This window comes from Schistocerca gregaria, chromosome 7, assembly GCF_023897955.1.
Source record: "Schistocerca gregaria isolate iqSchGreg1 chromosome 7, iqSchGreg1.2, whole genome shotgun sequence".
NCBI classification, from domain to species: Eukaryota; Metazoa; Arthropoda; class Insecta; order Orthoptera; family Acrididae; genus Schistocerca; species Schistocerca gregaria.
This window is the reverse complement of record NC_064926.1, coordinates 275,306,782-275,333,988: the sequence shown is the minus strand read 5'-3', so window position 1 is coordinate 275,333,988 and position 27,207 is coordinate 275,306,782. Positions and strand designations below refer to the sequence as shown.

Sequence of the window (27,207 nt, the reverse complement as noted above, 5' to 3'; positions counted from 1 at the left end):
TTAGAGAGTAAGTTATGTGACTCAAAGTAGTAGTTTAGTTGGTTATAAATAAGAGATTCAAATATTTTCGAGAAAATGGGAACTATTGAAACTGGTCGGTAATTTTTGAGATCTTGTTTGTCCCCTTTTTTATACACTGGGATAACTTTCGATATTTTTAGAGTTGTAGGATAAACTCCAAACTCTAGACACCTATTAAACAGAAAGGCCAATGGTTCACTAATTATATGGACTGTTTTTTTAATTATGTTATTGGACAACCAAGAGTAGTCCATACTCTTGGAGTTTGAGAATTTTGCCACTACCTTTGTGATCTCAGTGGGTGTGATTGTCCTCCATTTAAAGTTATAGTTCCCAGCTTCTGTTTGCTTAAGTAGATCACTTGCATTAGTGTTTGTTGTTTCAATTTTGTTCCTAATATCAGTTACAGAGTCCATGAAAAAACGATGGACTACATCTGGGTCAAAAGCTACGCTATGTTCATCATTCCTGCAATGCTCTTGTGCAACAACATTCCATGCAGCTTTGCACTTATTAGTAGCCCCTTCAATGTATCTTTCGTATGCTGTTCTTTTTGCCATTCTAAGCTTAGTTCTATAGGTTCTCTTACATTCAAGATACGCTTTGTACAATTCATCTTTCTGCTCCGTTCCATATTTAAGAGAATTTTTATACATGTGGTACAATGATAACATATTTTCCCTCACATTGGTAAGTTCATCTGTGTACCACTTAATGTTTTTCTTTTTAGGTCGACTATTATGATTGATTTTTATAAGAGGAGAACAAGAATACCACAAATCTAAATATATTTTAATGAAGTTCTCAAAAGCAGCTTCAGTCTTATTTATTCCCACTTGACAGTTATATACACAGTCCCAGTTAATATCTCTGAGTTTCTGAATGAACTGGTATACCAATTCTTCCTTCTGCCCTCTCACCCAAGTCACCTTTTCCTTAGCATTGGCACTAGTGTTGGAGGGGAGTCCTTTAGTTTTGTTCAGGTTGAGTGTGAGGAGTATTGGATCGTGGTCTGCAAATCCCCCACCTACAATACTGACAGTGTACAAATCCCTATCAAAGTTAACAATGATGTTATCTATACATGCTCCATCACGTGTGGCATTTCTATTGCTACAATATAGATTGAACATTCTGAGGAGGTTGAAAAAATACTTTGTGGCTTGCTCACAATCATTTCCCATTTCTATGTTGAAGTCCCCGCAGACAGCAATTTTTGATTTAGATTTTAACAACTTTTCCATTATTAATTCAAATTTCTCAAAGAAAACAGACATGTCACCCCTTGGTGATCTGTAGAGACTTACAATAATTAGGTTATGATCCACAAGATTTACACAAGTGAATTCCCCATCCATTTCAGAACAGTATGGGCTAATATCAATTTTTCTGAATATTGTACCCTCTTTGACAAAAATGCCTGCCCCCCCATTTTTTTTTCACTTCCCGACACTTCACATCTGCAGCAACATATCCCTGAGGAATAAAGCAATCTACCTCATTACTCCTCAGCCAGTGCTCTGATACACAAATAACATCTACTTTCTTATCAACGCAGAAATGCTCCAATTCCAACAATTTATTCCTAATGCTACATAAATTCACTTGCATCACGGTTAGTGTTTTGTTAATATGAGAAAGTTTTTTAGTCATATTCTGTGTCATGTCCTGTTCTGTGTCCTGCTGAGGCTCCAAAAATCCTTGAGAAGCTTCTACATTTCGATTACTTTCACTATTATTATTTAGAGAAGGTTGTTTTGATTTGTCACCCCCTACAGACAGTATCAGTTTCCCTTATTTTTGATTATTTTACAGATATCAACGAGCATTTTACTAAAAGTCATTGAACCCAGTCTATTTAAATGAACACCGTCCCTACCCAGACATTTGTCACTCAGGAATTTGTTTGGGTCAACGAAAATCGCACCAAGTTCATCGCACAGTTCCCTAATGCCACTGTTTAAATTGTTTATGTGAGTATTACTCACCGATCTTCTTTGTAAAATTCCACTGATTACCAGTCTTGAGCCTGTATAAACAGTTTTGGCACAGTGAATTACATTTCGTGTTTCATTTATTATTTCTTCCTGGCTGTTGCTTCGTAATGAATTTGTCCCTGCGTGTATTATAACAGCTTTGAAATTTGTCTTAGGACCACTATTATTTCTGGAGTTAGAATCATGCTTTTTGATATTCTTAAAATGTTTTGCGAGTTGTTGAGGTTGAATGCCAGGGCAAACATCAATATCACAGTTCGGAACTACCACATTTTTTAGTATGGAATCGCCAATAACGAGAAATTCCTTTTCATCAACCTGTTTTGATGAGACACCGGAATTTTCGAGTTTGTTCTTTTTCTTGTACATAACTGTTTTCCAAATGTATTTGTTTACAGATTTTCCACTCCGTATGCCCTCTGCGTCTTTTTTCACTGAAATTTGCGCATGAGAATGGTCCTTGTTTTGTATTGTACTTGACAAAGAATTTCCACATACACAAGAAACTGTTTCACTTGTCAACTTTGCGTTTGCGTCTTTCAGAGATTTAATCTCCTTTTTCAGAGATCCAATATCACTTTGTAGTAATTTTATTATTTCATCTTTCGACTTTATCGTAGTTACAAGTTCGGCTGTTTCACACTGCAAACAGTCAGAGCAAGTCCATGCGAGATCGTCACTTATGAATTTTAGGTTCACTCTAGCGCACTTTTCATGATGCCAGTAGTTGCACTTTACACATAAGACTCCTTTCATAACACGTTTTTTACACTGTTTACACAATGAACTTTTGTTTTTACTCTTTCTGTACGCATTACACTGTTCACTCGGTGCCATCTTGCCATATATCAAAATCCATAAATATTATGATCTATCTGCATATAACTGTAGTCAAAGCAGAACTGACAGTTTCTCCATGTGTTGATGTGACAGCTGATAACTTGCATGAATGTGTACCAGAACACTCTCATGTTCAGTTGTTTCAGAATCTTGTATTTCCTACACCTTTGTCACAAAGATGTTGCCTTAACTTGTAACGTACTTCTATTAAATTACCCTCTCATCTGAAACAAAACTTCATACATACTCAGTCCTATATCATAATTCATAATGAATTCACATTATAAAAAAAGACTCTAGAGTGAAAATTATCTTATTGAAAGTAATTGTGCTCACTCAGCATGACAATATTTGATGTACGGGTTTAGAAAGGACACATGACTTGTTTCTTAGCATTGACTTAGTTACACTGTTACTGTCTTGTGTATTGTGTTTATACCAGAAACTTTTACAAAGCAGATATATAAAATCATTATTTTGCTCAGTATTGTTCAGCCAGTGCTTCATTAATGACAGTGACACTAAAATGTAATTGCTCATGTGAAAGAACCACACCGTTACTGGCTTAACAATCACAGTTATGGAAAGAGCACCAATCCAGCACAAAAAAATGCCACTTCCATTTCATTCAAATTGTAACCATTTTTTTTTTTTTTCAATTTAAATGTTGTTCTAAGAGTAGTTTAAATTCAGCAAGGAAAAACCTTCAGTTGGACATAAAGGAAACTAAGTGAACCATAAGGGTAGAAAATATCTGAAAAGTGAATGAATGGGTCAACACAGGAAATCAGTGTTGTACACAACACACTGAGGTGACAAAAGTCATGTGATAGCAATAGCCACATATACATATGGAGGTTGTATAATGCACACAATGTGTAAAAGGACAGTGCATTGTTGGAATATGACTTCACAGTGGGAATTAAGACTTTGAACGTGAAATGGTAGTTGGAGCTAGATACATGGGGTATTCCATTTTGGAAATCATTAGGGTATTCAGTATTCTGAGATCTGTGGTGTCAAGAGTGTGCAGAGAAAACCAGATTTCAGGCATTACCTCTCATCACAGACTATGCGGTGAGTGACGGCCTTCACTTAACAACCAAGAGCAGTGGCATTTACTTAGTGTTGTTAGAGCTAGCAGACGAGCGGCACTATGTGAAATGACAGCATAAATCAATGTGGTATTTGTGATGAATGGATCCTATAAAGCAGTGCAGTGAAATTTGGTGTTAATGGGCTACGGCAGCCCACATCCAACACAAGTGCCTTTGCTAAAGCACGACGTCACCTGCAGTACCTCTCCTGGGCTCTTGACCATATCGTTTGGACCCTAGACAACTGGAAAACCAAGGCCTGGTCAGATAAGTCCCAATTTCAGGTCACAAGAGCTGATGGTAGAGTCCGCGTCTGGTGCATACCCCATGAAGCCATGGACCCAAGATGGCAACAAGGCGCTCTGGAAGCTGGTGGTAGCTCCATAATGGTATGGGCTGTGTTTATGTGGAATGAGCTTAGTTCTCTGTTCCAACTGAACCAATCATTTACTGGAGATGATTATGTTTGGCTTCTTGAAGACCATTTGCAGCCATTCATGGGCTCCTTCGACATAAAAGTTTTTTAGATATGGTACCGCGTCATAAGGTGTAACATTGGTTTTTCTCCAGCAGCAGTAGTTTTATACATTATGACGAGGTACCATATCCAGTAAACTTTTATGTCGACTGAGTCTGGCCGTGGAACCCTATGCAATTACATAGGCTCCTTGTTCCTGAAGAACACTGGAATTTTTATGGTTGTCAGTCTGGCATGTCATCAGATCACAGTAGTTTGCAACTTGTTTGAAGAACATTCTGGACAATTCAAACAAATGATTTGGTCACCCAGATTGCCCAACATTAATCCCATCGAACATTTATGGGATGTAATCAAGAGGGCAGTTCATGCACAAAATCCTCCACTGGCAAATCTTTCATAGTTATTTATAGCTACAGAGACAGTGTGGCTCAATATTTCTACAAAAGACATCCAAAAACTTTTTGAATCCATGCCACATGGAGTTGCTGCACTACTCTAGGCAAAAGGAGGTTTGACACAATATTAGGAGGTATCCCGTGACTTTTGTCCCCTCAGTGTATATCTTCCATCATATGACTCATTTGATCAAGAGAATGTTTATTAAGGATATCCAGTGACCATTATTCCTCATTGGGAATTTTAATGATCAGCTTGCTTGCTGAACCTACACCATCATTTGCAATAGGTTAGTGACAATGAGACAGAGCAAGCCATGTGTTTTAATAAGCTCAGACTTTATTGTCGAACTCGTATCATGTTCATCACTCACATAAGCATCAGGGAGTTAGAAGGGCTATTTATTTTCAAACTAATGATAACTACCCAGTATGGGTATACTTTTCATACAACAAAGACTCCAAAAGGAAGCCACTGATGTATGTGCCCAGTAGACCAAAATGACTTCTTTTCGGTGATGTTATCCATGACGAATTGAATCCCATTACAACCATACTATGCCATATTGCTGATTTACCCAAACCAAATTCCTGAAGACAACATCTGATACTAGATGTCTCCTGGTGGGACATCATGTCTTACTGTGCAATGAGGATAGTCGTATTCAAGTCTAGTGGTAGCGTAGCAGCATTTCAGATATTGAGGTTGAAAACTCAGCACGTGGAAATCTTTCCTAGTCTAAAAACTCCAACCACAATAATGTGCCAACCACAAGTATGTGATAATATTTCAGGTCAATATCTGGAAAACATAGACCAGCACCAATTACAGGCTCAATGATAAATGGAGAGACCACTACTGACAACATATTTTTCAGGCATAGAGTCACAAGTACTGTGTGTTAATATAACTATCCTTTATTTTCCAATGTCTGTGTTGCATAATTTTTATGGTGCTTACTAGATTCTATCTTAAGACTGTCTTCAGTTCTAAATTAAAATAATATAAAGAAAAAACCTAAGTACCTGCTTTACATAAAATGCAGTTGGTAGTGAGTATTAAAGAGAGAATTAAAACATTTATCTATGTACATACGTAAATTCCAACTTTGTATTGGTATCAGGATTGGCAGGTCATTATATTTATAATTTGTTAATTAAGGTTTCTGTCAGCAATGCAAACAATATTTTGTTAGTGACTAGTATTCAAACAGCTGTAATACAGTCAAGTAACACTTTTTATATTGATCTGATGAAAAAAAATGTATTATGTACAGTGAAACTTTACAAATGCAGGGATGTCTCAAAAGATTTGTTGCATTGCTGTAATCTATACACTCAGAATGTTTGGAAATGTTCTATATCATGTTTTATTAATAACATTGTATCTTATAAAATAGGTAATTATTTGAGCATCAATGAAAAGGTTGAAACTAGTCACTGATTAAAATATTATTTGCACTTCTGTTGGAAATCTTAATTAATAAATTAAAATTATTAATAAATTTACCTTTTTAACTCCCTGTGCAACCAGTCATATCCATATAGCTGAGAGAGTAAACTCTGTTACAACATACAATATGATGGTAAACAATGAAATTTGTTCATGTATCCCCTTCGTGCTAATCATGAATGTGAACACTGAGGTGTAAAATTGTGGCATGATTTGCCACACTCGCCTTTGGCATTCCAGTAAATCAGTAACAGCTGAACACAGCATCTTCACAATACATTATATGGATTATTCAGATTATTCTGCCACAAATATCTTGGCAACAGCAGGATCCTCCGGCCCCTATTGTGAAGGAGTCAATTACAAAGGAGTCTGTGGAAACATATTTGACAGAAGATATTATTAGTCATAATGCTGGCTTTCAACATAATATGAGACTGAGTGATTTCTTTAATGCCTTCAAAAAGAGAAAATGTTACATCTAATGCCATGTCAATTTTATTGTTCTGACCACTGAATTTGAGCTATATGGCTTTAAATTCAGCACTGGGTGTGCATGCAGTATGTTATGCTTTCGCCTACACATCTGGAGATGGAACAACATTTGATACTTGACAGAACTGTCATACAGTGGTAACCTAGGTACATGCACCATTGTGCCAATTTTAAGTATAAACATACCATATTCACGCCAAAATTGGGGTGCGTATAAGATTTGAGGGCGTATTAGATTCAAGTACAAACTTGAATCGTTCAGTGGTATTTCTTACCCTAGGTGGTCTGAAGTAGCAGAACATTTATTAAACTCTAGCAAGGAAATATATGTATGGTATATGTGAATTAAAGAAAGGAAATCATAAATTTTGTAAGAGGTTATCAAGTTAAAAGAACTGGTATATATTTCCATTTCTGAATTCTGTTTGCAAGCGTCATAACAAAATCCATTACTGCCACGAGAGGAAATTTTCTTTAGTCATTGGTTCAAATAGAATGTGTCTTTTTTGTTTTGTTTCTTATTTTCTCATTGAAATTTAGGTACAGTCCTATACATTGCAATGCATTGTTTTACTTCTCAATCTCATTTCATTATTGTAGGCCTACTATAGTACTTCATAATATGTTTGCATTAGGTAGTCATGAAATGGAAGGCAAGCGGAGAAGAATATTGTATAAAGCTACATTAAAGTGTAAAGTAATTCTTTATACTGAAAAATATGGTAACAGGAGGACAGGAAGAGAGTTCAAGGTAGCTGAGAGTAATGTTTGCTTATGGAAGAAACAGAAATTGGGATTATTTGCAACTACCGCTACTAGAAAGAAATTCACTGGACCTCAGAAAGGAAGACATCATGGCATTGAAGTAAATGTTCTGGACTTCATCCGAGGAGAGAGGAAGAATGGGCAACCTGTGACCAGTGACACCATAATAAAAACAAGCAAAAGAGGTGGCTGCAGCTCTTAATATATCCAAACAAGAGTTTAAGGCTAGCCGGGGATGGGTTGGTCGCTTTATGAAATGGGCAGGCTTATCTCTGCGATGCCGTACAACAAAATGCCAAAAGCTTCCACAGGATTTTGAGAAAAAACTTCAGGAATTTCAGCGGTATTTTATCACACTTCAGAAAGAGAAGAATTTTTCAGTGGACCAAGTAGGCAACGACTCCAGTTTGGTTTGATATGCCATTTAATTACACAGTTGATGAGATGGGTACAAAAGAAGTTACCATCACATCTGGGTGTGAAAGACAGCGCATAATGGTAATGCTGGTAATCACAGCAGATGGGAACAAGCTTCTCCCTTTTTTAATCTTCAAGTGAGAAACAAGCCCCAAGACTCCAAAAAATGAAAAGCTATTCCCTGGTGGCATCATTGTTTGGAATCAAGAGAAGGGATGGATGACAAACTTTAATGTTTGACTGGCTCCATAATGTGTGGGAACTCCATCCTGGTGGTATCTTGATGTATTTTGTGGTCATCTCACTGAAGATCCACAGCCTACCCAGTGACCTTGTTATTATTCCTGGAGGAGTGACTTCTGTATTACAAACCCTGGATGTTCGTATAAATAAGCCTTTCAAAGGTTACATCCAGGAACAGTACGAAAAATGGTTTTGTGAACCAAATCGTGAAATGACTCGGACAGGAAAAAATCACTCAAGAAATGCTGTATTTCTAATGCTCTGGATGGCAGTGGAAGTTATGTGCTCTGGAATGACACTGAGTATGGCGGGGAAGGAGGAAATGAATCTATTTCTGATATAGGCTATTCCCAAGATTCCAGTAATGATGACATTAGTCAATAATGGTGAGTAATGCCTGTAATTTACAGTATGTTTCTTTGTATGTCATATAGGTAATCAAGTTATGCATTCTTTTTAATAATGAAAGTGTCACTTGTTACTGTAATGAGTAACTTAAAAATAAATTATTGTTGTTTTTTATAGTACATGTATACATTCACTATTGTTTGAAATAAAGTTAGCATTGTAAAATAAATTTTAACAATACAAAAATATCCTGTCAGCGATGTGTCAAAATTACTTTTTTCTATTAATTTAACTTTTAAAATTGGGGTGCGCATTACATTCAATGGTGCATTAGATTCTAGTAAATACAATAGTGGCATGCACCAGCAATGTCCAGTGTAAAACTGACCCGAAGATGGCTGTTAGCCAAAATATCTGCTACAGGTCATTCACATACAGCTCCTCTCACACCTGTGTTGTGCAAGCAACCTAACCTAGAAAGGGTTGCATTAGCAGACACTAGAGTCGTGATCAAGCACAGCAGGCTAGAGCCCTAGAGGTCACTGGCACCAGGGTCCTGTTTGTTTCCATGACCAATGTCATTGCAAATAGTTCCTCTAATATTGCTGCGCTGCCTGGGTACTTGGGCTAGCTCCGAGCCACTCCTAGCAGACTTCTGTCAAGTCTCTGAGGCAGGTGCTGATTACATTTGCAGTTCTTTAGAGTTTTGTTGGAAACTTTGCAACCTGTTATGTTATGCCATGTGTCAGCCACTGCTGACTGGGGGAGCCATGAGTGTCTGTCACCACCATCACCAATACATTACATATACCTCATGGATTACAAGAACATTCAGTATTGACTGTCAATCTCACCTCACATTATATTGTTCTGCTATCAAGTGAATCTGAGACTTAACTTATTCAGTCAGCCCATGTTCAGACTTGGGTAAATTGATTGTACATTACAAGCCTTTACAAACCGTTGCTACGACTAACTTTTTTTCCAAAGGGGAATTTTTTTGTTTATGTAGTCTCACCAGAGAAAAAATTAATCACCCCAGAAGAAATAATTACAAGCATCATTTAATACCATGTAATTCTGCTCCTGACCTCAATAACCATTTGGATTCTGTTAGGAAGCGAGTCCACAAGGTTGTGTAGGTATGTTGCATCCAGATTAAGCTACTTGCTGAGGATCTAATTTTACAATTCCACAGAACTACAGGGTTGCTGATGTTGGCATTTTACCTGCTGTTCCAACAAGTCCAACAGATTTTCCATGGGATTCAAGTAAAGTGATTTTGCAGATCCATCAGATGTAATAGGTTGGGGGGAGCATTCAGAAAATCAGCCACATATTCTTCCATCCTGATGAACTTTTCTGTTGTCATCTTTATGTACCTGAGTGAGCGATGGCCTCTTGCAAGGTGACCAACTCCAAATGTTCATTGCATGCAGTTCCCATTGCAATGTATTTTTGCTAACAGGTTGAAATGATGCTTCATTCACTGCCTGCAGCAATTTGTGTTGGGTTTGGAGGCAATTGTGATTCACAAGCCATGAAATGTCTCCAACCACGATGCTGATGTTATGTTTCATGGCCATAGGTGTTACATCACTGCTTGTAGACATGTTGAAAGTTTGCCATGAAACACTGACAAATCCAGTAACTTCACACATCGTATGGCCATGGTTGCAGCCAAATAAGATTGCCCCTGCCTCCCACTATGTCACATCTTTACATTTATGCATGTTTAAGTACAATGTTCACTTGAAACATAAATGTCTCACTGATTACTACTGCCTTATGCTTACACGGAGGCAGTGCATGCACGGTTGGCACATAATTCAATTGCTGCACCTTCTTAGAGGCTTAAAGATTTATCAGTGCATGCACACTGGCTTTATGTAATTTTTTGGTTGGTGAGCCTATTTCTTAAAACTGTTAAACATTGTTTACCTGGACTGTTTTCTTACTACACCTCAACTGGAGCTATAGTTACTAATATCATGGCAAAATGTCGACATCATGCCGTGGCAATCCCAAAATATCATGGAATACTCATTATGTGGAGAAAACTATTAAGTACCATAACCTAACTGTTTTCAAATCCTGGACCCTGACCTGATGGTAGTCTGGCCAGTTGGAAATCAGATAGTGACAGCACCTAAAAATTGTGTCCATCCTCATAACTATTAAGCTGCCTTTTCAAATACTTATTTTTCAAGCTAAATATGGTAGATCCCAAGGATTGGTTAGAGAACAAGCATCATCACTAAGACAGGCACATAAAGACAGAAGGTGGCTTCAGTGGAGGTTTAGACTGGTGCCAACAAAAAATGGACAAGAAACAACTCAAAAATTGACAAGAAACAACTTTATGTACAGATACAAAGAGGCAGATGGCAGATGAGGAAAGAAAGAAGAAGAGAAAATGTAATGAAGAAAGATGATCTAGTTAGGCAAACTAAAAAGCTGTTGGGTAATAAGGGGGAGATACTTGCTTCATAAATCAAGGAAGAAGATGTGAGAGATATCACCAGAAGGAGTACAGGAAAAATGTATCAAAAGGGTTTTAAAGCTGGTAGCAGAATAAAGGAAGCATACATAAGTACACCAAACAGTTACACTAATGAGTGGTCTAACAATCCTACCACAACAAAGGTCAGAATTTAATGATGATTGTGGTGTTGCTGACGCTGCTAAATACTGCATTTTCGGGCAACAACTAAGTTATTATGTGGCAGATGTTATTAGAGCACAGTTAATAAAGTCATTTCATGTAATAATGAAAAAAAACTAGGCACTCATCTTTTCGTGTTTCCCACGCTGGTCTCGTTGTAAAATCATGGCTCAATTGTTGAAAATCTAGGTGGCGATGATTCCAAGCTCGGATGCAAAGGGGCCTAGGTTTTATTCTGCTATATTCAAAAGTTTTGTAGATGTGCTTCACAAACCATTCTTGAAGATTACACTTTAGCAGGACAATGGTGATGTAAAAAAAAGTAATCAGCGCTCCGAATTTAAGTTACACTTCCTTTTAATTGCTCTTATTGTAATATCACGTGACACACAAACATCACTTCACAATACAAAACATACTTGAAAACATCCTCCTCACAGTCACAGTTAAAGTTCACATTTTATAAACAGACTACAATACGCGTCTTTCCAACATGAATACTAAGACTTGACCTTCTCCAGCTCCAACTCTCTAACTACTACTAATAATCGCTTACACACCCAAAAATCAGAGTTACAAGTATGTCAAAGATCATAGTGGCAAAAAGAAAGAATACACATAAGAATAATATCATTGCAACATGAACATATTGATGTATCACAAATGAAATCAAATCTGAATGTTGTCTCAGAATTATGTTAAGTAGTTAACAGAGACACAGTAGAATATTACTGGTATCGAGAGGTTCAGGTGAGGTGCCGTAATGGTTACGTAATTCAAGTACCATTACAGTGGGATTGTGACCCAACAAGGACACCATCGAAGAATTATTGAAAAAGAAAGGAGGCAGCAGTGAGGAAGATGAGTGTAATTTTATTTGTTTTACACTATTTTAAATTTTATTATGTGTAAATTTGTTCTGGTCACACTTCATTCCAGTGCTTCCTCTCAACTCCCCTTTTCTCTCTTTCCTCCTCTGGTCTTCCTTTTTCTCCATCCCATTTCTCCCCCTTTTCCCTTCTCACAAAGGAAGGGTCCAATCCAACATGTCGAATTCTGTGTGACTTTTTTATAAAAAAAGAATACACCAAAAGAAATACTATATCAAACTTTTAGCTGCTAAAATACACTGAAAACACTTTTTTTACATATTGACAAGTGTCAAATTCACAGCTCATCAGGTGGCTTGAGAAATGTGCAGCCCTATCAGATCTGTAGCAGATAGTGCATGCTAAACACGGCAGATGCATAGCCTTGATTGGTGGCCCATTGGCAAACAGATAATATGGCCCAGTGCGACTGCAATTTGTAAAGGAAATTTCAATTTCCATTGATGGTTTCTCTGACACCATTGCTTACTGTTATTACCATTTGCATGAATTTGCAACTCATTTAATATACATAATAGTTAGTGTTATCACTAAGTCATGGAGACAAATCTGATTTATTTTCTTTGTGTTTTCTTCATATACACTTACATCTTCATGCAGGTTCCAGAGTTTCATAGTAATGTGGAATTCTATTAATGTTTCAACCTTGCAAAGGTGAAATATGAAGAATGTGGTATGCAGAAGAAATCACCTACTTCTCCTGGAGACCTACATTTGTGTTATTTATTAGTTAATTTCTTGGACATACTTTTGAATGATGTTCACATTTCACTAGAAATAGTGGAAACATTAGAAGATGTAGGAAATAACTCTGACAGATCCTTGAATTGTGGTTCAAATGATGACTGTTATGCTAATTGAAGTCCAGAAAAAAAGAATAAGGATGTAAATTTTTTGATTAAATGAAGGAGTGAGAAAAGACTTAAAGTTGAATAGTGTCCAAATCCGGTTTCGTTTTGTAAAATCAGATCACAAATTGTATTAATGGAAGAAAGATTTACACGAACTACAAAATATGTGCCAAAATGAAACTCACAGAAGTATGAAAGAAAAGCTTTCTAAAAATTTAGAGTTGCTTGTGGGAGCCATTGCATCATTACTGAGGGAGACTATGAGACTGTGTCCTCTGAATTGCATGTGAGGTGAACATTTTTGATTTCGAGGCTTCTTCAACCCAGTTACACAGATTCTGAAAATTATGTGGAAAAGAAGGTCACAGAATTATGAATTGTACTTCAAGTAAGTATGAAGAGGCAATGTCATTAGTAGGTAAAACTATACAGAAATTCTTAGTCTACATGAAGACACAGCTTCTTGTTATCCTCTAAACTGCTGTGTACAGTGCCAATCAGTCAGGTTTTGTGTGAGAAGTGCTTGCAAACTGCACATTGTATCACTACGAGCGAAAAAATAGAGTTGTTTTTCAGTCGACGAATGCTATGACAAGTTTGTGCACAACAATGCCTATCATAAGTATCAGTGGATCTCTGTTCATAGGTGTTTATATCTGTCTTCAGGAACCTCAAGGCGAACTAGGAACAAAAACTTAAAAAATGACAGTTTAGTTGCAAAAATATTGTAACCGACATAGAAAAATCGGGGAAAATTAGAGAGAATAAGTTTCAATATTAAATCTGCATCATAATCTTACCAGTTACAGAAACTAATTCATTGCATTTGTTGGACTCTTGGCCTGGACACAAAAATACCTCTATCTTTATAATGGCAATGAAAAGAATGTTATATAATTTGGATTCAATCTGAAACTAGTAATGTGATTCAGCATCGCTATAAAGAAATTTTTAAGCATTTTTCAATAAATTGTCAGGCAATGTAATTTCCAGTCGCTCTTTGTCACTTCAGGTTTCTTAGTGGAACAGTTTGCATCACCACATTTTAAGAATTTGATCAAGTATGCCTGGTACAAAGCACAAAATGCAGAACAACAGCCATGAACACTTCTAGCTCCAACCCAGTTTTGTCTAAATAAAACTAGTAATTACTGTGAAGTGGCTGAATGCATTAATCTTCTTTTATCAGGCATGCCTGGTATAAGGAAAATGATTGTTTTCATCACACAACAGACACTTCATGTTTTTTGTGATGACTACAGGGAATAAACAAAGAATCGTTTCATTGTTAATAAAATATACATTGAAATATTATCATAAAACTGAGATACAGAAATTGTTATGAAGTATTACACGTCCAAAAATTAAAGTCCCAATTGATGGAAGTTGTCTGTAATGAACACCATACACTGCCTTGATTTCTTTTCTCTGCTAGTCACTTGTGTAACAGTTACACCTACGACTGTTTAGATGTCAATATGAATTGAAAGTTAATTAAAAATTAATGATTTGAGGCGTATTTGGTGTGTTTAAGTGTTTAAAATTCGATGTGTGCAATGCGGATTTTGCGTTATGTAGTGCTACATTCTCTTGTCATGGCTGCATCTGCTTATTTGCCAATTCGTATGCTAGTCAGGGAGGGCTGCACAAACTGAAGTCATAAGTGCCTCTTCATTCAAGTGCCTCTTTATTTATTTATTTATTTATTTATTCTCACAGTGTGCCTGCGCAGCTAAAACCCTGACTGCATTTCTTTCAATGTAGTCTTTCTGCATGAAAAATTTCGGGGTAGGTTTCAACATTTCGGACTGGATCATTTCCTTCTCAGTTCTATGTATGCATATACTATATGCCACAATTTTACACCTCTCTGTTCATATCCATGATTAGCATGAAAGGGATATGAACAAATTTTCAATGTTTAGCATCATATTGTATGTTGTAACACGCACCATTCCTGTATTGTGTGTGTGGTGTGATATATTTAGGCTTTGGCACATTGGCATGGTATTCTACAGACTTCAGCCTGCTGCAAACTCAGATTGTCCCTCAGCAAGCAGAGAAAAGAACTGGACTTTGTAGGTGGCCGGAAAATTGCTTTTACATAATGATAGCACCACCCTGGACTTGAACCGTTCCTTCTCCCATTTATCTTGAGAGTATGTACATTTCCTTCTTGTCAATACTGTGCAATTCTATTCTAATATAAGGAATATACATTAACTTTGAACATGGACCTTATTTGTTCCAACCCCTTAGCGAGGTTATCAGTATTAAAAATGTGTCCAGTGTACAATTGTTTGAAGGACATCCATAGTTTGTGAAGGATGGCAGTAGCTAGACACACACAAAAATATAGATCCGGATATGTGGGCTAATGGTTAGCAAAAATGTTCTCATGACCTATCCACATTGAGACTGACTAAAGGGCTGGGCTGACAGAACACAACCTGCCATTATGATGTACAACATTGAGCTGCAATGGCTAGGCCACATCATTGAGATGCTCACTATTGTATCGTGCTGGTCACATAGAATGTGGGACTGACACAGTAGCAACTGACCTGCCACACCAGCTGGCACTGAGTTGTCTCAGAATACAGATTCACCACAGACTGGAATGGCTGTGCACACCTGCTGGCTCATTTGACTGCCATGTGGCAGCAGTGGCAGGAAGCAGCCCTATTGTGCCGCACTATATGTGCAAGCTGCTAATGCAGTTTCAACCACTGCCAGTGTGTTACAGCTGAAGACATCTAGAATGATTAGTCAGCTACCTTTATCCATTTTCAGCACACATTTTAGGCATATGAATGAAGTTTAAACCTTTCCCTAACATGGATAACTTTCAAAGTTGTGAAACGTATACCAATTAGCTGCAGATGGCAGCTAAGAGGCTGGAGACGTGAGCAGTAAGTTTTTGACATAAACATTCTCATTGTGTCTTTCCAGAATTTAAAATGGGTCACATTATTTGTAATTTAATTTCCTCATTTTGAAGGCTGAAGGAGCGATCTCTTTTATTTGCAAAAAAAAACATTCAACAGCTTAGAGTTTATAAAATATTTCTTTAAGACTACTGGTTTAAATAGACTTTGCTGTCATCTTCAGGTCTGTAACAAAGTGCATATGCCTGGAATACGTCTCATAACATGAGTTAATACATAATGTTTGAGATGAAAGTTTTAGTTTTGTATTACAAAAATTATAAGTGGAACTGTACGTTTACATATCTTAAAAATCTTTTTGTTTTGAAATGTGTTCATTTTACGTCGAACTTCATCCCAAGTTGCCATGTGGATAAAAACCAGCTTATTATGAAAGGTTTGTTGTAACTAAAATATTTAAAAAATATAGAACAAAGATGATGTGACTTACCAAACGAAAGCACTGGCAGATCGATAGACACACAGACAAACACAAACATACACACAAAATTCAAGCTTTCGCAACCAATGGTTGCTTTGTCAGGAAAGAGGGAAGGAGAGGGAAAGACGAAAGGATGTGGGTTTTAAGGGAGGGGCTAAGGAGTCATTTCCGGGAGCGGAAAGACTGATCTTAGAGGGGAAAAAGGACAGGTATACACTCTCTCTCGTGCGCGCGCGCCCACACGCACGCGCGCACGCACACACACAAGCAGACATATTTAAAGGCAAAGAGTTTGGGCAGAGATGTCATTCATGCGAATGGACTGTTTGTTGCTGGTCATTCCCACATAGAATGCGTCACAGTGTAGGCAGGTCAGTTGGTAAATCACGTGGGTGCTTTCACACGTGGCTCTGTCTTTGATTGTGTACACCTTACGGGTTACAGGACTGGAGTAGGTGGTGGTGGGAGGGTGCATGGGACAGGTTTTACACCGGGTGTGGTTACAAGGGTAGGAGCCAGAGGGTAGGGAAGGAGATTTGGGGATTTCATAGGGATGAACCAAGAGGTTACGAAGGTTAGGTGGACGCCGGAAAGACACTCTTGGTGGAGTGGGGAGGATTTCATGAAGGATGAATCTCATTTCGGGGCAGGATTTTAAGAAGTTGTATCCCTGCTGGAGAGCCACAGTCTGATCCAGTCCTGGGAAGTATCCTGTCACAAGTGGGGCACTTTTGGGATTCTTCTGAAAGAGGTTCTGGGTTTGAGGGGATGAGGAAGTGGCTCTGGTTATTTGCTTCTGTACCAGGTCGGGAGGGTAGTTGCGGGATGCGAAAGCTGTTTTCAGGTTGTTGGTGTAATGGTTCAGGGATTCAGGACTGGAACAGATTTGTTTGCCACGAAGGACTAGGCTGTAGGGAAGGGACCGTTTGATATGGAATGGGTGGCAGCTGTCATAATGGAGGTACTGTTGCTTGTTGGTGGGTTTGATGTGGATGGGTGTGTGAAGCTGGCCATTGGTCAGATGGAGGTCAACGTCAAGGAAAGTGGCATGGGATTTGGAGTGGGACCAGGTGAATCTGATGGAACCAAAGGAGTTGAGCTTGGAGAGGAAATTCTGGAGTTCTTCTACACTGTGAGTCCAGATCATGAAGATCATGACAATATTTTATAAACTCTAAGCTGTTGAATGTTTTTTTAGCAAATAAAGGAGATTGCTCCTTCAGCCTTCAAAGAAGTGGTGTTACACACCCCTGAATGGAAAAGCTGTGAATGGGTCTAAACTTTGCTGTTACCATAAACTGTGCAGCCTTCATTGTCTGGTATGATTTCTCATGGAGTGACACACATACAAAATACACTCCTTACATCTGGACTGTAGTTGTCATACTGTTGATTTTTCACATGTGGATGATTTTTCAGTAACTGTCTTCAGGCAACAATGATCTTTGGGATTAATCCAAACTGCTGTGTTTTGGAAATGAGTTTGGTGACTCTTGATATTTCACATCAGACATTTTTTCTGTTGTTCTTTAGTTGCTTGATTGCTCCATGAATTTTACGTCAGTGTTTGAATAAATCACCACTTGGCTTCCTAAGGATCGTGTAATTGTTTTAAATGTTATTAATTTTAGGGAACTAAATTGTCCAAATATGAATTTTGGATAATTATTTTATAAAATTTAGAAGAATGTGATAATTTTAATATCATGTGCACAGGTGGGTGATTCCCTTAGCTGCTCAGCATCCTTCGGTGATTTTAAGTCTTCAAGGTTTTCCTATCACATGCATTCACTGTTTAGAGCACGAGAGTCTTAAGCACTCCTGAAGGCTGTGTAGCATACAAGGCATCACCAGGGAAAAAATGTTTCTCATTTGTTGTTATTCATTAACATTGAGCAAGCTGATTTAGCAGCCAGTGGGTGTTACAGGTGGAAAATTTGAAGACTGTAACTTTCCTCTATAGGCTGTAGTCTCACAGTTGACCGAGGTGGTCATCCACCCATGAGAAGGAGTATGGTTGGAGGTGAGGTGCAAAAGTCTTCAGATGTAGAAACTAATGTTCTGGCCTGCATCAAAGGGCAGGATAAAATCATCCTCTCATATCTTACTATAGTCCCATCACACATTGCTTTCTCTGGCAGGACAGTTTCCTAGGTTTTGGTATCTTTGGTGTCCACATTTCAGTATATCACATTTTAGTGGCATAAATTTTGTGTTCCAGTGAGAGAACAGCTGTATTTTCATTGGGAACCTGCCAACTGTTTTACGTATTTTAGTGGTATACCTTAAACTTTTGACAATGGGCATTTCGAGATCTGAAGTAGCAGACCATGCCAAATTGGGGAAAAATACTATGCTGGTAAATAAAAAGTAGCATTATAAATGACTCGTAATTTAACCACAAAACTAATTTAAAATGTCTACAATTCGACAAAAATTATTATCGGTAACTTTAATGTTCCTTTTTTTGTTTCATGGTTCCGTAAATGTTCAATGAACATTTAGGTTTTGGCATATAAGACCATATAACCTTGCACCATTTGACAGTGAGATGAATAAGCAATTATTTGAGTAAATTGTCATACAAATACCCAGTAGGGAAAGAGAAAATAGAAACGCCAAATAAATCTAGATGAACAATAACAAAAGAAGGGCATCTGTTTCTTGAACTATGCATTTCTACAGTGGATGCACCTGATAAATGTAGGTACATTCTGCTCTGCAATATTGCTGTTTTATGTGATGCGTACTTGGTTGGCCTAGCAGTCAATGTTGAATGTATCCAAAAGGTGAACCATGAGAATGTGTGAAGGTTTTGTCATGTTACCTTGGTTACTTGATGTTTTTGCATTTCCTGTCAATTTGACTATTCTATTTTGCACACAGTATTTCAATCACTGATCAAATTTTCATGTTGAATTGCTGCATGGAGTGGTCTTACATGTGCTACGTAGCAAGGCAGCACAGTGATTATTACACTGCACTTCTATAAGGAGAACAGCAGTTCAGATCCCCATGTGAACACCTAGAATTAGATTTGCTGCAGTTTCTGTAAATAATTTAAGGTGGATATCAGGAAGGTCCTCTGAAAAGGACATGGTCAAATTCTTTCCTCATCCTTCCCTCGATATAAACTTATAGTCCACCTTAATGACCACTTCGTCAGTGGGATGTTAAACCCAAACCTGACTCAACGGCACATACTGTGATCTTATGTGAGCATATGTTTTGCTATGAAAGTGCCTTTTTGTTCAGCAACGCATATCCCCAATATTTGATCCTGTTATGTATCGTTTGCCAATTGTACTACTGCTTGTGCTCTGTAACTGCTGATTGTTAGCACTCATGTGGTCACTGCACACAGTACTTTAAGACAGTTACAAGTGGGCAAAATGTTTTGTGTAAAAAGGTAATTGCAAGTTTTGATAGGAACCCAGAAACACATCATCATGTCTGTTACATTCTTGATAGATTTTCTGAGAAATATTACAATTGTGACACAGCTATTCTGGGAGAGAATTTTCCCACAGGAGTTCAATAATAGTGTGCAGCACCTTACAAATGCTCAGTAAGGGGTTTGAATGCAGGATGAAATGCAATTTGCATAAATATCAGTATATTCGGAGGAAGCCAAGAATAATGTGCACCATCTTACAAATGTTCAGTATGGTATCTGAATGCAGAATGAAATGCAGTTTGCATAAATATCAGCATAAGCAATCATTCTTCTCACACTCAATTTGTCAACAGAATAGCAAGACAGCTTAATCAAATGTTACATTAATGAAAGATTTTGTATACATTTTCCTATAGTTTCTGGAATGTAGATGTAAATGTCACTCAATGAGAATAACTGTGTGTTATAATTACATATATTTACAGATTCCTGTGGGCGGCGGCCTGCAGTAACATCTCGTGGCCTTCCGCCTCCATCTGCTCACCAGCTGCTGCAACCACTGTTAGCCCACTGTGCCTTCCCGTTTCCAGCACACTTCTTGACTCTCACAAAACTTCTCTGCCGTCACCATGATTTCTGCAGCCTTGTTAGGGAAATGTCATTTTTGAACCTGCAGGAGACTGTTGAACCCGACATTGCTGAGAAGATAATAAACTTTATTACTGAAATAAACAAACTGAAAGTCAAGGTTTGTCCCTTGTTTTGATTTACGATTTTTAAAATTCTGTTTTGTAAAATATAAGCAATAAACGAAGTGGTTTTTCTTTTATTTAAGATTTTAAACTTAAAATATGGATGTTAAAAATATTTTGATCAAATGACACTGAATTGTTAAATATTAAAACAGAATCAATCTATGCTGTGTTAACAGATGCAAAAAGGAAAAATGAGTATCAAACCTGCAGCTTCCAGAATATTCATTTGTTTCTCCTTATAGAGAAGATATACATATAGATAAGAAAGTGTAGATGAACACATAAGCAAATGATAGGGGAAAAGAAAACCATAGAGAACCCTGGATCACGAGGAGATGATGACACTGAAATATCTGGGTCTGAAGACCAGATTACTGATTTTGCGTTACAGGCAGTTAAATGGTTTAAGAAAGAAATCATTGTTGTAGATGGATTATCAGAAATGAAAAAAAGATGATAATAATAATAATTGTTGTTATTATTATTATTATTATTATTATTAGTAGTAGTAGTAGTAGTAGTAGTAGTATATACATAAAGAAACAGGAGATAGAAAGCAGAGCTAAGTAGAAAAACTGAGGGAAAGGAGCGTAAAAAAATGGAGAAGATATAATGGAGATAAGTTGCCTTAAAGCAGGCAGGTGGAATAAGGTAAATACATGTGTCTTGTAATCTGTCATCCAATGTTTCTTCTCTCCATCACCTGATGTCTTTGTCACAAATTTTTGAAATCTTTTCTTCCTGTGCAAGAATGAATTAGTGAAGCTCAGTTAAATATTCCTAGAGTAGACAGGTTCCATGGTAGTGGCCAAGGTGCTTGGGGAGGATGATGTCCATAACCATTGGTGTTAGTAATGACACGGTGTGTGTGGAGCTGTTGAAGGCCCTTCCTTTAGTGAGCTGGCTGCCAGCAGCAGGTGAGATGGCTTGATGGCTTGATGGTGTCTGGCATGGAGATGTCAGGTGGCTCCATCTTTGGAACAAAAGGAAGTGACAGTTTCTCTGTTCAGGAGAAGGATCACATTAAATTGGTTGACATGTTTGTAGCACATTATGCCATCCTGAAGTGTCAGCTTGGCCATGGCTCTGCCTAGTAATTTGGAAGTTACTGCTGAACACCAATGATAGCATCCCTTATTGAAAACCATGGGCCACACTTGGTCTGTAAGTGAAAAGCATTAGCTGCTACACTGCCAAGTTGGGGGCTATGAACTGTGGGGTGAAGGTTAGCTAGTAAGGACCAATGAGACCAACAGTGAAATTCCTCAGCCGGAGACAAGATATCCTGCAAGGTTGATCTGTACAATCCCAAATAAAAGAATGAGAACCTCATCCAGGGGATAGTGGTGGTGAAGTATAGATATTTGGGTTTTAAAAGTGTGGACATTATGTTCTGCTAGTCCATTTGAGGTGGGGTGGAAGAGTTCTGTGTGAACTGGAGTGATGCAATTTTTGTCATAGAAAGGGGAGAATTCTGCAGATGCAAATTGAGGGGCCATTGTCTGCGACAATAATGTCAGAAAGCCTTCAGTGGAAAAAAAGTGTGAGATGGGGGTGTGGGTTCGGCTACTACTTGCTCCAGAGTTGGCTGATTGAGCGACTCATCCGGATATATGCCTTCTGAATGCGGGTCAGATGACTTACTTTTCCACAGTTACAGGGTCTTCTTCAGCTATTGATCTTTGCTTTTGAACAGCTATTGCAGATTCAGTTCAGTGGGAAGTGGCTCCAGATTTACATTCTAGTGTGGATTCGTCTGCCACCTAGGACAAGGGCAAATCAGTTACAGTACAGTTGAAATGCTATTTTTGAACAAAAGGATTGTTCACGAGAGGCGGTGTCCCATATCACTCATGAGATCCAAAGGGCTGCCGCAGAGTCCATCCCCAGGTCTAGCAACCACCTCTGATGATGGCCTGTACCTCGGTGGAATGACGACTCTCGATTGACAATCAGGGCCAGACAGACAGTTCTTTGGAACTTCAAGCGGTGTCCAACTACAGACAATCTTCATGTCTTCAGATCTGCGAGAGCACATGCAAGGCGAGTGATCAAAGAACGGAAGAGTGCTTCCTGGAGGGAATTCACGACTTTCATTAATCAGTACACTTCTGCTGCGCACATTTGGGAATCAATAAGATGGATTTCAGGCAAGGGTAGTCTACAGCCCTTTACGGCCTTGTCACATAATGGGGTCTTGGTGAACACGCCAGAAGAGATGGCTCACTTTTTAGCTGAACACTTATTTACAGTTACTAAGTCATCCAGACAAGTTCCTGCTGTTCAGATATTCCGTCGGACTGCAGAGATGAGGAAGTTCAATTTTTTCTCGCATAATGAAGTCTACAACCTTCCATTCTCCATGTGGGAACTGGAATCAGCTTTATGCAGCCAGAGACACTGCTCCAGGACCCGATGAGATCCATTATACCATGCTTCGTCATCTGTGCCCTGAAGCAAAAGGTCAGCTCCACTCTTGTTTGAATCAGATTTGGTTTGATAGACAGTATCCGACGACTTGGAAGGAGGCAATCTTAATTCCATTCTGGAAACCAGATAAGGACTGTAGTGTCCCTAACAATTATCGGAGTGTCGCCCTTACTAGTTGTATGGGTAAGACTCTTGAACGCATAATCAGCTGCCGCCTTGACTGGCTGCTCGAATCCTGAGGTTACCTGAGCCACTCCCAGTTTGGTTTCAGGCACTGCTGTTCCACTCTTGACAACATAATTCTACTGTAGATGGCGATACAGGAGTCCTTCTTACACCGAAACCATTCACTTTGTGTGTTTTTTGACCTCGAAAAAGCATATGACACTACTTGGAGGTACAGCATCCTTCGCCAACTTCATGAATGGGAACTACGTGGATGCCTGCCACTTCAGATACAATCCTTTCTCTAGGACAAGCATTTTCGTTATCGCATTGACGATGCCATATCTGATTGCTATGTTCAGGAGAAAGAGGTGCTCCTGGGCAGTGTCCTCATTGTCACATTGTTTGCCATTGCTATGAATGGCATTTCCTCTGCAGTCAGGAGCCCTTTCAAATGCTCTTTGTTTGTGGATGACTTTGCAATCTTCTACTCTTCCTCTGATCTTACGACGACAACGAGGCAGCTACAACTGACCATTATGAGGCTGAAACCCGGGCCCAGACAACTGGTTTATGGTTCTCACCTGTGAAGACTGTGTGTGTCAATTTTAATCATGCTCATCGGAGTTTCAACCAACCAGAGCTTACAATGGGGGACCGTATTTTACTTTTTCAAGACACAGTGCGCTCTTTGGGTTTATTATTTGACTCGAAATTAACAGGGCACCTGAAAGAGCTACGAACAAAGGGCTTCTGGTTGTTGAACATTTTGAAATGCCTTGGTGGAAAAACATGGGGAGCTGACAGGTCCTGCCTCCTACAGTTTCATACGACATTTGTTCGATCACGGTTAGACTATGTCAGTGTGGTCTATGGATCAGCCCGTCCTTCCTACCTCCAGATGTTAGTTGCTGTCCACCATGCGGGCATTTGAATATCGACTGAAGCCTTTCAGACCAGCCCAGTTCATAGTCTGTGTGTAGAGGCTGGTCAACCACCACACTGGATTTGGTGACGTATCCTTTTGGCTCAACAGGCGCTGAACATCTCAGCATCACCCCAGTCATTGGCATTTAGTTCAGTGATCCAACCCGCCTTCAAACAACTGTTCACGAATCAGCCCCGAGCGACCCAGCCATTTGGTATACGTGCTACGGCCTGCCTTAAGGATCTGGATCTCATGGGCATGAAAATACACACCCAGAGATGGAACGCACTGCTGTCTTGGTGTCTTTAGAGGCCCAAAGTGATTTTAAGCATGACACAGTACCCAAAAAATTGTACTCGAGATATGGTTTTTACATCTTTGTTTTGATCTATTTTAAGTATGTACCATAGTTTTATCGTTATTTATACAGATGGATCCCAGCAGGGGTATGCTCTCAGTTGTTCTGTGGTTTTCCCTGAGAGGGTTTTTAAAGTACATCTTCCAGAACAATTTACAAATTATGATGCGGAGTTATATGGCATTCTAATGGCATTGGAGAGGGTTCACAGACATCATTGTATGAGTTTTCTTCTGTTCCAACTCTCTTAGTGCACTGCAAGCACTTCACCAAATGTATCAGGTAGACCCGCTGATTCAGCTCATCCATGACTGCTTACAGCGGTTCCAACGCTGTGGCAAGGTGGTGATCTTTTGCTAGGTACCTGGCCACGTTGGGATACAGGGTAACAACATGGCTGATAAAGCTGCCAAGGAAGCATGTTGGAATGTTGCTGTTCCCACCGTCCTCGCAGATACCGATACCAGTGTTAACAGAGTGATGAAATTTTGTGAACTATCAGGCCTCATCCCTAAACTGGCGGCGAAGGGCGGCACACTTTAGTATGTTATAAAATGTCAGGAAATCATTTCTGAAAGTATTTTTATGGAGTGTAGCCATGTATGGAAGTGAAACATGGACAATAAATAATTTAGACAAGAAGAGAATAGAAGCTTTCGAAATGTGGTGCTACAGAAGAATGCTGAAGATTAGATGTGTAGATCACATAACTAATGAGGAGGTATTGAATAGAATTGAAGAGAAGAGGAGCTTGTGGCACAACTTGACTAGAAGAAGGGGTCGGTTGGTAGGACACGTTCTGGGACGTCGAGGGATCACCAATTTAGTATTGGAGGGCAGCGTGAAGGGTAAAAATCGGTAAAAATCGCAGAGGGAGACCAAGAGATGAATACACTAAGCAGATTCAGAAGGATGTAGGCTGCAGTAAGTACTGGGAGATGAAGAAGCTTGCACAGGATAGAGTAGCATGGAGAGCTGCATCAAACCAGTCTCAGGACTGAAGACCACAACAACAACAACAACAACAACAACAAACTGCTCTACGTGTTTCGACAACCTTCGTTCCCACCCATGAGATTTCATGTTAACTTTTCATCAGGGCGCTGATGACCATGATGTCGAGCACCCCCTCATCCCAAATCATCATCATCATCATCATAATCATCATCATCATCTTACTATGTGCACAAGTATATTTCAGGTAATTACCTTAGGGGGAAATTACAATTTTACAACACTGGGTTTCCCTGGATTAGTCCTAGTTTTGAGGGCATCCAGAGGCATACTGGAGGGATTTTTATACAGCTGCCCTGGGTAAACCCAGGTCTTTTCTCGTGTTTGTGGAAATTTGATTGATTGGAAGTAAACAGATCATAACAAACCTTATTTAGAATGCATTAAATGAGGACCGGCCCATGGATAGTTTCTTCATTTTAGTCTGTTGAAAACCCAGAGGCAAGCACATTTAGACACTCTCATATGAATGTGTAGGATGCTCCAAAATGATCTTTACAACTTCGATCACGTATATTTCGGAAATGGAAATAAGCAGAAATGTGTGGTTTGCAGCATAATGTTCACACACATCTAAAGCTGTGTTTTTCTTATTTTCCCATGTTTATTATTGACTGGCCATCCTCCAGCAGTTGACGCAGTACGTGGAATGCATAGTACAAACCAAATCTGACACACAGGTCCTGCTGAGTGAGCCCCATTACTGTTTTGGGGGAAAGGGGGGGGGGGGGGGGGGGGAGACCTGCAGGAACTGTTAGCTCGCATCAGAGCAGTAACAGAACATATTAATGCGAGTATGCACAAGGCTGGACATGTTACCGAAATGTCGCTTAGATATCCTGTGTGCTACAAATGGCACACACATTTAAGATGATGATTAACAATTTTGGAATGATTTATTGCAAATTAGATATTCATTTTCACCTGTATTGGTATGCTAGTTCTGAAAGGGAGGGTTATACCCAAATAAGGTAATGTATGGAGTTGTAAGAAAACAGAGTTTTGTGATTGTTTTGATTTGGTTGCTCACACAGACTTCTTTCACTAAAAAAAAAAAAAAAAAAAAAAAAAAAAAAAAAAAAAAAAAAAAAAAAAACACCAAATGACACACAAAACTTCAACCAACTGACTGGACTGTTTTCATTTAGTTGCTCCCTCTGACTGGGTTCATTCAAAAGAATGAATGAGTAGTCCAACCAACTGAACAATTGTTTTAATTTAGTTGCTCCCACAGACTGATTTCTCTCAAAATAATGAATGATAATCCAACTGACTGAATTGACTGTTTTCATTCGGCTGCACCCACAGACTAGTTTCACTCAGAAGAGTGAATGACTAACTCAGCTGATGCACAAAACTACAGTCGAATGAGCTGATTATTTTCATTCGGTTTTTCCCATTACCAGAAAGCACTGACTACCTGGATCAGAGCACTCACATGAGACTGGTATGAACACAAAAACTCATCACCAACTGATAAATACACTGGTGGCAGCAGAAAAAATATCCATGAAACATTGTCTGAACTAACTTGTTTATAAAGACTAAGAGCACATCTGCTCTGACATGGATATTAACAAAACATAAGATAAGTCATGTCTTGAAATAGAACAATTATATTTCTGGTAGCTGAAGGCCAGTTAGGTGCTTGGCAAAGGAAAACTCACCCAGAGCAAACTGGAGGGGTCTGGTTTGATAATTACCCTAAATACCACTTAGCACTAGCATACCGCCAGGCTTATTTTTTATCTGTATCTTGCGGAAGAGAATAGATCCATGCAACCTGTGGCCTCTAGCAGTGCTTGGGTCACCTTCTGTTGGATTCATCTTGAA

General features: G+C 38.8%; 1 protein-coding gene across 1 annotated transcript in view; it reads left to right on the top strand.

Moving 5' to 3' along the window:
* The window catches only part of LOC126281214 (WD repeat-containing protein 81), a 253,643-nt gene that overhangs the window by 82,817 nt on the left and 143,619 nt on the right, over window positions 1-27,207 (top strand). The window contains exon 12 of the mRNA XM_049979961.1: window positions 20,210-20,472. Coding sequence (XP_049835918.1) covers window positions 20,210-20,472 — 263 coding nt within the window. The remainder of the gene's footprint in view (window positions 1-20,209; window positions 20,473-27,207) is intronic.